Source organism: Melospiza melodia, chromosome Z (assembly GCF_035770615.1).
Source record: "Melospiza melodia melodia isolate bMelMel2 chromosome Z, bMelMel2.pri, whole genome shotgun sequence".
Lineage (NCBI taxonomy): Eukaryota > Metazoa > Chordata > Aves > Passeriformes > Passerellidae > Melospiza > Melospiza melodia.
In genome coordinates, this window is record NC_086226.1 from 34,475,238 (window position 1) to 34,486,459 (window position 11,222).

Below are 11,222 nucleotides of genomic sequence, written 5' to 3' on the forward strand. Positions count from 1 at the left end.
CAGGACTGAAAGGGTTCAGTACCACCATCTGCCTGTGGAGAAGAATAGCAAGAAGTGTTTAGCAAAGACTGGTCACTACTGAGCCAGACTCCACATGAAGGAGTGAGTGTGTCTAGAGAACCCTCTTTTGTATTCATGACATCTTCCTTCCAAGAACAACTCATTTCATTAATTCTGTAAAGCTACTCATTTATTCAGGAAGGGGAAAGGAGTGACAAAATGGGAGTCTTTAAGAGCAAAAAACCGCTGCATTGCAAATATTTACCCTACAAAGCAGATCTTCCTGTACAGTAAGGTAGGCATCCGAAATCCTTTGTGTAGATTTTTCTGCTTGTATGGAGTGGAGGTGAATACAGTTTCCATGCCACAGAGGATACTTTGTGATACAACTCAGTTGCTGGAGTTATGTCAGAGCTTCGAAAAATATAGTTTGCAACAGAAGTGAAAATTTCATGCTGGTGGCAGGAAATACAGCCCAATGCCTTTTGCAGAAACACCCTTGGAAGACAGCAACATGTCTTGAGCTTGTGTTGCTCCTAGGAGCATGCTATCTTTCATTCTTTGATCATGCAGCTGTTACCAATACTAAGATGTCAGATTATGCAGAAGTCAGCAGTTTTGTGGATGAAAAACAGCTGCCTCAAACTCCACAAAGGGCTACTTTGGTATTTCCTTAATAATAATGTTCTTCAAGGAAACCTTAGACAGCACTTTCTTAAACTCTGTCCACCTAAGGAGAAAAGACATGCAGCTCCAAAAGTTAGAAGTGTTAAAAACTTCATACAACTTAAAATAATCACCAAAGCTGGACAACCTGCAGTCATAAAATGTCTTGTTTTACTTTCCACCTAAAAATAAGCTGCAGAACATGTAGTTGAACGTAGCTCTTGGCATATCATGTGTATCCTGTTCTGTATGCTGGGAGCTGATATATTTCAAAGTGAACATCTGCACGTAGGGGGTTCGACTGCTTTAAAATGTGGCTGAATATCTTAAGGCATTTTTTCGTTTTTTGTTTTTTAGAATTTTCTTTTAGTAAAACTGGTGGAGGACATTTCTGATACTCTTGAGATGCCATATATTTCCTGAGAATTGCTGGTTCAAAGAGCTTATATAATTTATTTGTACAAAAAGAGAGTGTTGGAAGAACAAGCTAATCCTTTAAAACCGGCAGCTATCTGATAGGTTATGTGTTCTCTGGGTTGGATAGAAAGATTTTGTGCTTTGCCTAATGGTCAGAGCACATTACGCGTTTGTGTACTTATATTTTAGCAGAAAACTTACTGGGGGGCAGTTTTAGTAGAGATAGCCATCTTAAAAAATACTGTGATTCATCTTGAAGGAGAGAATATAAATGTTTTGAACCTGACAATGTAACTTAAACAAAAAAATAAAGAAAAACCCCAGAAATAAACTAACTTTTAGCCCTCCGTTACTTTTTGTAGCAAATCAGACAGTAAAGGATTGGTTACCAGTGGAATCTCAAAGTGAGAATGTGTTTGACCCAGTTTTTCTAACATGCCAATTGACCTAATATTTCCAATTAATATTTTCTTTACCTTGAGCACAGGAACCCAGTGATTTCAGTGTATGTGTTAGTGGCATGAGTTTAATGCCAAAAATGGATATGTACATTTTGTAGTAGAAAAAATGTATCCTGGTAAATTGTACAGAAAATTCTGAATAAGTCTCTTCAGTTTGGTTTTGTTTTTTTTTTTTTTTTTTTTGCAATTGCTAATAAGAATCATTTCTCATGGGGTTTGTTTGAGATCCAGTTTTTCATTTTGCTCTATCACAATTATACTTCATCCACAGAAAGCTGATTAAAAGAGCTTTATTTGAGTCTGAGAACCAGAGAACAATTATATATCAACATTTAAAATGGACTTGGAGCATTTGGTGTTTAGTTACAGCTGCTCTTACCTGATTAAGATAACTTTGTGTTGAAGTAATCACTTGAAGAGATTTTAAATTAATAGCTGTTCATAATAAGTAGGTTGTATTTGTCTTTTAATAAATCACTTCCCATGGTTTTACCAGAGACAATGATGGAGCCTTCAGTTATCACAAAGGTGTTTGCTTTACTTGTTTCTTAGTAGGGGTATATCAGAAGCACCATAGGAGTAATCCCGTGGAAATCAGTAAGGTTGTGGTGGATTTAGATAGGCATGTGGTAAACAAGAATAGAATTGAGAGATGCCACAAAGAAGTTTTGCTATACTGCCTGATGAAAATTTGATCTTGTAATGCTTGGCAATATTTCTATTTGAGCATGTCAGATTTTTCACCCCTTCTGAGTTTGTGTCATTTGTGTATTACTTGTGTATTTCCATTCAATTTCCATTTGTAAGCAAAGGGTTCTGCCTCTGCTCTCGGTATCGGTGAATTTAAGTACAGAAGCAACTAAGAACTAAGAAAAGGGGTTGCTTTCCATGATACCTCTAAGATAAGGTGTATAAGCCAGGTTTTGGTAGCAGGGCAGCTACGGGGATGGCTTCTGTGAGAAGCTGCCAGAAGTTTCCTCCATGTCTGGAAGAGACAGTCCTAGCCAGTTGCAGGAGGACAAGGTCAAGGCTGGGTCCATCAGAAATGGTGGTAATGCCTCTCTGATTACATATTTAAGAGACTTAAAAATTTTTTGTGGAGTTTTTGTGTAGGCAGAGAATACATGAGAGGACCAAATCTGCAGACACTGAGGTCAGGGAGAAAGGAAAGGCAGGAGGTGCTCCAGGCACCAGAGCTGAGGCTCCCCTGCAGCCCCTGGTGCAGACCATGGTGAGGCAGCTGTGGCCCTGCAGCCATGGAGGTCCCAGCTGACTGTAACTCCCATTCCGTCTCCCTGCACTTGCTACGGGGAGGAGACAAAGCTGGGAAGAAGGGAGGGGTAGGGGGGAGGTGATTTTAAGATTTAATTTTATTTATCATCATTCTGCAACAGGATTGAGTCTGTTTTGCTTGTGATGGCATTCGGTGCATGATATCTTAGAGTCCTGAACTTGTGAACTCTTCACTATATTTTCTCCCTGCATCCAGCTGTGGAGGGAGGTGACAAGCTCTGGTGGGTATCTGGCATTCAGCCTTGGTCAACCCCCTACATAAGGTTTTCTTTCATTACTTTCTTTTAAGCATTCTTAGGTGTTCATAGTTGCTATTTAAACTCTTGGCAGTACCCCATGTATTTTAGCACCTAAATTCCTAAAATAATATCTGGTCTCTAAAATAATAAAATAATAAAATGATCTAAAATAATAAAAATGGTCTCTTGTTCACAGAGGAGTATACTGGTATAGAGAAAAGAATTCAGGCTTTTTCTTAATTCTAGAGGCCATATCTATCCACATGGATAACTGGAAGGTGATCAGGAACAGTCACCATGGATTCACTGCAGATAAGTCATGCTTGACCAGCCTGATTGACTTTTATGGTAAAACAACTAGCTGGATGGTGGAAGGGAGAGCAGTGGAACCTTGACTTCAGCAAGGCTTTTGATACTGTCTCTCACAGCATCCTTGTAGGAAAACTCAAGATTTATGGACTGGATGAGTGGACAGAGAGGTGGATTGAGAACTGGCTGAATGGCAGAACCCAGAGGGTTGTAATCACTGGCCCAGGGCCTGGCTGGATGTTTCACGGGCCCAGGGTCTGGCTGGGTGCAGTCACTGGCCCAGGGCCTGGCTGGATGTTTCACTGGCCCAGGGTCTGGCTGGATGTTTCACTGGCCCAGGGTCTGGCTGGATGTTTCACTGGCCCAGGGCCTGGCTGGATGTTTCACTGGCCCAGGGTCTGGCTGGATGTTTCACTGGCCCAGGGCCTGGATGGATGTATCACTGGCCCAGGGTCTGGCTGGATGTTTCACTGGCCCAGGGTCTGGCTGGGTGCAGTCACTGGCCCAGGGCCTGGCTGGATGTTTCACTGGCCCAGGGTCTGGCTGGATGTTTCACTGGCCCAGGGCCTGGATGGATGTTTCACTGGCCCAGGGTCTGGCTGGATGTTTCACTGGCCCAGGGTCTGGCTGGATGTTTCACTGGCCCAGGGCCTGGCTGGATGTTTCACTGGCTCAGGGCCTGGCTGGGTGCAGTCACTGGCCCAGGGTCTGGCTGGATGTTTCACTGGCTCAGGGTCTGGCTGGATGTTTCACTGGCCCAGGGCCTGGCTGGATGTATCAGTGGCCCAGGGTCTGGCTGGATGTTTCACTGGCCCAGGGCCTGGCTGGATGTTTCACTGGCCCAGGGCCTGGCTGGATGTTTCACTGGCCCAGGGCCTGGATGGATGCCGTCACTGCTGCTGTTCCCCAGGGTTCAATACAGGCCCAGGGCTGTTTTAGTTACTCACCAGTGACTCGGGTGAAGGGACAGATGCCTCCTGAGCAGGTCTGCTGAGGATGCAGAGCTGGGAGCAATGGCTGATGCCCCAGAGGGCCGTGCAGCCCTTAGAGGACCTCGACAGCTTGGAGAGGTGGGCAGAGAGGAGCCTTGTGAAATTCAGCAAGGGCAAGTGCAGGGTCCTGCAGCTGGGGAGGAACAACCCCAGGCACCAGCACAGGCTGGGGCTGCCCTGCTGGGGAGCAGCTCTGTGGAGAAGGACCTGGGGGTCCTGGTGGACAAGAAGCTCTCCATGAGCCAGCAGTGTGTCCTGGTGGCCAAGAAGGCCAATGGTATCCTGGGGGCATTGGGAAGAGCATTGCCAGCAGGTGGAGGGAGGTGATCCTGCCCCTCTACTCAGCCCTGCTGAGGCCTCACCTGAGTGCTGTGTCCAGTTCCAGGACAGCAGAGACATGGAACTGCTGGAGCAGGTCCAGCAGAGGGCAATGAAGTTGGTTAGGGGACTGGAGCACCCCTCCTACCCAGAAAAGCTGAGGAGAGATGACTGAGAGAGGACATGATCAGTGTCTATCAGTGTCTGATGGGAGGGTGTCAAGAGGATGGATTCAGGCTCTGCTCAGTGGTGCCAGGCAATAGAACAAGAGGCAATGGGCAGACACCTATGCCCAGGAAGTTCGACCTTTATATGAATATGTTACTGTGGGGTTACTGAGCACTGGAACAGATTAACCAGAGAGGTTAAGGAGTCTCTCTCATTGGAAATAATCAAGCAGCACCTGGACTCAATCCTCTGCCATGTGCTCTAGGATGACCCTGCTGGAGCATGGAGGTTGAATGAACTTGGACCAAATGACCCACTGTGCTATCTTCCAACCTGACCAACCCCTGATTTTGTGATTTTAGTTATTTCTTTTGTAGTCTTGCAGAAGCAAGACCCCAATGGTTGCACATCTGTTTCTCCCAAAACTGTGCCCTGAGGCAAAGGTACCTAACACCACAGGCATAGTGAATTACAGGAACAGATGCAAATGATAAATATCTGTAAGTATCAACTCCTACATAGGAAACAATGCAATTAGTTTTAATGTGCTTTCACATTTGTTGATGTATTTAATTTCTTAATTTCTTCTTCTTGTTCCAATAGAATAGTGAAGTGGACACAATACAGTTAGGGTTGAATTTGCAGTTGTGGAAAACCAACAATTTGGCCACATTTTATTTTACTTTAATACTTGCAAATGTGGGTTATTAAATTAAGAAAATAAGCGACTGTTTAAAATGCTTTATTGAAACACATTTGCTTTTGACTTAATTATCTTTCTACTGTGTTTTCAGGAGATTCTTAGGAATGAAAGTTATAGAGAAGAAATGAAGCAGAAAGTCAAGGATGTATCTGAAAAGGATAAGCTGCTTCAGGCCAAGGAGTATGAGGAAGGACTTGTTGCTGAACCAAGTCATACTCAGGTTAAAGGCCACGCATCTGCTCCTTACTATGGAAAGAAGGAGCCCTCACAAGACCCCACAAGCACTGCAAATACCTTCCAGCCAGGTGCCTGGATGCCACCAGGCAGTGGTAGTAGTCAAAATAAATAAGCAATTTAATGGACAGGTACTGTTAATGGATTAATATTTTAACAGATGACATACACAGCTGTTATATACAAGAGTACTACAATAAAGTATTATTAAAGCAGTTTGAGTTACTTTTGCAGAACTATTCAAATAGGCTTGATCATGACAAAGTATTGTTGAGGTGTTTGGGTTTTGTGAAAAATGGTGTGTTACTAAGTTTGGTTTTGATAGTTGCTGCTCATCACTCTTGAATTAATTTTTAAAAGACTATCTAAATTTTCTTTAAGTCTAAATTGCTTTTTTCCCTGAAGACTAATTTAGTTTTAAAACTGTTCTTGAAGTAAGAATTGTTGTCTGTACACTTACATTTTCCCAAGCCTTTGCCAAGACATCTCTTCAGAATAAATCCCTTGGCAGTGCCAGCATGCTTTCCGCTGGCAAGCAGACGGAAAAGTTGATTTCATTAACAGGAATCACTATGACACTACACTGATTACGCACTGTACTCATCATAGAGACGTTCTTGGAACTTAAAACAATCAACATATTTGAATGTTTGATTTTAAAACAGTCAACATATTTGAATGTTTGATTTGCAGACAGCAATTTGTACAGGGTAAAACCAGTTAAAATACATATAACTGCTATAATAGAAGCTAGAAGTACTTGATAAAGCTGCTGGAAAATAACACTAGGTCTGGAACAAGGGACTGTCATGAATATTAAAAAAAATACTAGTTTTTATTCCTTGTGTATCCATGGACTTCCCTAGATGATGAGATCATTTTGGCCATAGTTTGGATACATAAAATGTGCAGATTATTTGCTTAGAGATGATGTTTGAGAACTTCAAATAAAAATGAAGATGACACAATTTTTTTCAAAAAGTATCAAATTTATTTATGGAGTGTATCCCTCATCAGTTTTCCTCCCTGTGTTTCAAGCTATGTAGGTATCAAAGGTAGAACACATACATATTTGACAACACTTCATACAAAACATGGAGACTTAATCTCACATATTTATAAAATGCCCAAATGTCATATTCCAATAATGCTTGCTTTCACCAACAAAATTGAAAGGGGATCAACTTCAAATTTACTTAAAAGTAATTTCAGTTAGACTCCCCACTTCTGATCCCCCTTGGTGTCAGCCAGCTCTATAGGTCTCTTCATTTGAACAATGGTATTATTTTAAGGTTTTATTTTTAAACCTGATCAAAGAGTAGCTGCTAGAATGCACAACTCTGTGCTGATGCAAAATGTAAAATCTTAATGACTGCTACAAGCTCTTTTGAAATATACTATGTAGAGGCCACCACAGACTATTATTAAAAAATTAGGCTTTAAAAAATTAATCAAGTCTATTAAGAAGAGATTAATTGGAAATAAGGTTAGATAATTTTGATGTATTTACAACACAAACCTGACTTTTTTGACTATGTCAGCATCTTGCAACCTTTAAGGCAGCAGAGTTTGAAGGGCCATGAGAACAAAAATCCTACCTAAACACAAGTCTTAGATCAAAGGTAGCCAGGTGGTTACTGTCACCAGAACTACTGTCACCAGCTCATGCAACACCCTTGCACAGCCATCTGCTGTAGCAGAACACTAGGACACCTGGGTCTTTGGTCTCACCCAACTTACGGCTATTCTTTGAGGCATAAAGAATTTATGAAGGCAAAACCAAATTAGTTACAGGTGGAGCATTCAGGTGATTGTTAGGGAAGCTCAAACAACAGTACTGTATTTTATAGAACATGAGTGCCTTAAGAGAAATGAAGCTAGTAAGAACAAGCAATCAGTTTCCTGGAACTTGGGCTGAAGTTAAAGTCTGTTCATGGCTTGTAGTTCAGGAAAAAGTAAAAGCTAAGGTAGGTTATTTTTGCAGACAAGCAGCACCATCAGAGACACTGCAGTAGCCCTATGGGCACACACAGCCATATGCAGTGACCTTAAATGAAATCAGTCATGTCTGCTATCTAATGCTACAGGTAGCTTGTCTCTACAGACCTGCTCAAAGTATGCCAAAAATTGCATTTCTGTAATCCAGTTTATTATTCACATTTTCCCCTAAACTTGATAATTTTAAGACACTTGTTAAGTCATAGCTCAGCTAAGAGAAAAAAAAATCTACCTCCAAAGCCATCCAAGAGGTTATTTTTTTAATTTAACATGCAAATTTAGAAAAGCAACCTAGACTAGAATACAAGTAGTAAATTTAATTACTCTAACAAGTGTCACTCGGGCAAATTTTAACACAAATCAGCAGGAAAAAATTACACTGGAAGTATTAAATTTTATACTTCAAGAAATAACAGGATCAAGTATCAAAGGACAGTTGCAACACAATATGTACAAGTATTTCATTTTAAAAGTGGATTATTTGCACAAGGAAGGCCATTTTTGCCCATTTAATCCTTCTTTGTTCGTTTGGCCTTTGCAATGTTCTCCTGGCGTTTCTGTTTCTTCTTCAGCTCTCGTTCCCGGGCCTCAATCATCTTTGCAAGCTTCCATGACAGTGCCGCGCTGATGACAAACAGTGGCGTCAGAGCCAAGATCACAGTGGTGAGAAAGCCGTAGGGGTCCTTGGCAGCCCACTCCACAATGTACTCGGCCCAAGCCTTAATATCGAACATCTTTTCTGTTCTACTGAGGAAACCCTGTAGAATATTAAAAAAAAAAAATCTGAGTACTCAGCAAATTAAAAGCGCACATACAAAAGAACAAAACACAACAAGTTCCACCTTCACATGGGAAAGAACAACTTTACATTGAGGGTGGCTGATCATGGGAATAGGCAACCCAGGGAAGTCATGGGGTCTCCCTCTGGAGATACGCAAAGCTGAGGTTGGCAGGTTCCTGTGTCACCTGCTCCAGGTGACCCTGCCTTCACAGTGGGGCTGGACTGGATGATACCAGAGGTTCCTCCCAACCCTACCGATTCTGTGATACTAAGTACCATAAGTTGTCCTTGTTCACTATTAAAGGGCAAGATCGTCTTTGCTAGAAGTTAAAAGCAGTGCATACTATGTGAAAGTGTAATACAAAGCACTGACCCTATGTTAAAGTTCAGCGTTTATAGAATAATTGGTATTTAATCCAACAGAGCTGCAAAGCTAAGAATGTATTGTTAAATGGAAAAAGAGTGCGGTTTGTGAACCTTCCTTCCTGGAAGTGAAGGAAAGCCAGCCCGGTTGGTTTCTCTCTGCAGGTTTCACCAGGGAGGCGGGGGAGCCCCGGCAGTGCTTTGGGTACTGAACCGGCGGCCGTGGGGCACCCAAAAGCCCCGCAGCGCTGCCGGCCCCGGCCCCGACCGCCTCTGTGCGAGCCTCCCGCCCCGCCGCGGCCGGCAGCGCCTCACCTGCGGCCCCGGGCACCTCCGGGCCTGCCGAGCGGCGCAAGGGCGAGCCGAGCTCCCTGCGGAGAGAACACACGGCGCCGTGAGGGGACGGCGATGTCCCGCCGCCCGCCCGAGCCGCGCTGCCGGGGCCGCCCGCCGCCGCCGCCGCCGCCCCGCGGTACCGCGGCCCTGCCGCGCTCCGTGATCCCGAGCGGAAACAGGAAGGAGGCGCCCGCCCCGCCCCAGCAGAGCCCGCCCGCCGCGGGGCTGCAGCGGCCCCGCCCGCGGGGAGCCGCGCCGGGAACGGCCGGGAGAGCTGTGAGCCGGGACAGGGAGTTCCCGAGGTACCCGGATGGGCCGTTGGCGCGGTGCCATGGCCTCGGGAAGCGGGAACGCGGCTCGCAGCGGAGCCGGGAGCCCCGTGGTGTCTCCGTGCGGGGGCCGCTCGGCGCGTGGAGCGATCGGGAGCAGCCCGCGGCTGCCTGGGCGGTGGCTCGGCACGATGCCGGCTGTGTGTCCCGGGCCTTTTGGGGCTGCTGAGCCGCTAGGGTGGGCGCAGTGTGGCTCTGCTCGAGGACACATGGCCGGGCAGGAGCCGCTGGCTATTGCGCTGCTCCCCACTGGACTGACCTCAGCAAGAGTAATCAGCTGATCGCCGTGTATTCTGAGCCTTTTATATGCTCATACTGAAAAATAAATTAAAAAAAAAAATCATGTTTTTCCTTTGTATGTTGCACCAAGCCTTCTCCCCTTGCACAGACACATACATGTGAAAAACAGCTTCGTTATATTTCCAATGCAAGGAAAAGTGCAGGTTAGGATATTAGGCTAATACATGAGAGGATCTTGAAAAATCTCTAATTGTATCCAGCAATTCAGGATCAGTTATCTGTGCTATACCAGCAAATGCCACCACAGCAATCTGCTTCCATATATATTTTCTTTATGTGAATATTTATATTATTTCAAGGGAAGAAAACAGCCAAATAAAAATATGTTTGACTAAAGAGTTATTGACAAGACACCTGACTAATAATCTAGATTGCTTCAGTTTCAGTATGTCAAATACTGAATTTTTTGCTATGCAGAAAATTGCATTATTTGTTTTTATTAAAAACATATCTGTTGTGTTCAGCCTCTTGCAGTACCAGGGGAGGGGAGGGGAGGAGAGTTCTTTTGAAAGGTACAACTATTATGTGGTACAACTGCCTGGCAGCTTCAGGGCTGACCAAAAGAAGCAGCGCCGCTGGTGGCTGGTCACCTGCCAGATACAGCCCCTCACCCGCCACACCGTGAACTCACTGTTGGACAGCATGTTCAGGAGGATGCTGTCAGGGACAGCATCAGAAGGCTTAATCCAAATTTAAGAATTCTTAATCCTTCCTTAATCCAGGAAAACTGCATCCATGTCCTTCCCTTCAACCACTAGGCCAGTAACCTTGCCAAACAGGACTTTCCTTCTGTGAAACTTTGTTGACTCTGCCTGATGATTGCATTATTCTGAAAGTGCCTTTCAGCTGCAGCCAGTGTGGTCTTCTCCATATTTTTTCCAGGTAATGAGATTGTACCAACAGGTCTTCCTGGATCTTCCCTCATGCCCTTTTTGTAAATTGAAATAATGTTTGCTAACTTCCAGTCCAGGACCCCCAAGGACACCAAGATCTTTGAGAGCTACCTGTACATGTATGTCTGTACTTGGGTTACTCAGCCATTTATGTGAGCATTAAAACTCCTAGAGAAGTTATGGGTCCCTCTTTGGTCTGTAGTTTGTAAATCTTGGCAGAATATAACAATATAAATTTAGATCTTCAGTTCTGTTTCTGAGATGTTGCATCTAATGGTATTACGAGAAGAAGGTTTTGCAGCCTGTATAGCTAAGTTAAAAGTAGGTGGGTATTACATAAGTATATCCTATTTCTGGTAAAATTGCATATTCGGCTAGAGGGGACACAGTTACATTTCTGATGTCTGAATGTCAAATTCAGA

At 44.0% G+C, this 11,222-nt stretch overlaps 2 protein-coding genes across 2 annotated transcripts in view; one reads left to right on the plus strand and one right to left on the minus strand.

Annotated features, from left to right (window-relative positions):
* NDUFAF2 (NADH:ubiquinone oxidoreductase complex assembly factor 2) overlaps positions 1 to 6,768 on the plus strand; it is a 57,431-nt gene extending 50,663 nt beyond the window's left edge. The window contains exon 4 of the mRNA XM_063179987.1: positions 5,658 to 6,768. Within this exon, the coding sequence (XP_063036057.1) occupies positions 5,658 to 5,915 (258 nt within the window). The 3' untranslated portion in view covers positions 5,916 to 6,768. The remainder of the gene's footprint in view (positions 1 to 5,657) is intronic.
* SMIM15 (small integral membrane protein 15) lies at positions 6,769 to 9,381 on the minus strand. Its single transcript, XM_063179988.1, has 2 exons — positions 9,258 to 9,381; positions 6,769 to 8,556 (listed from the first exon to the last, which is right to left on the minus strand). Exon 2 carries the CDS (start codon positions 8,530 to 8,532, stop codon positions 8,308 to 8,310), a length of 225 nt encoding a protein of 74 aa, XP_063036058.1. The 5' UTR covers positions 8,533 to 8,556; positions 9,258 to 9,381; the 3' UTR covers positions 6,769 to 8,307.
* Between the last annotated feature and the right edge of the window lie 1,841 nt (positions 9,382 to 11,222).

Excerpts from the sequence above, each read along its gene's own strand:
- SMIM15 (XM_063179988.1), bottom strand. The coding sequence starts at position 8,532 with ATGTTCGATATTAAGGCTTGGGCCGAGTACATTGTGGAGTGGGCTGCC.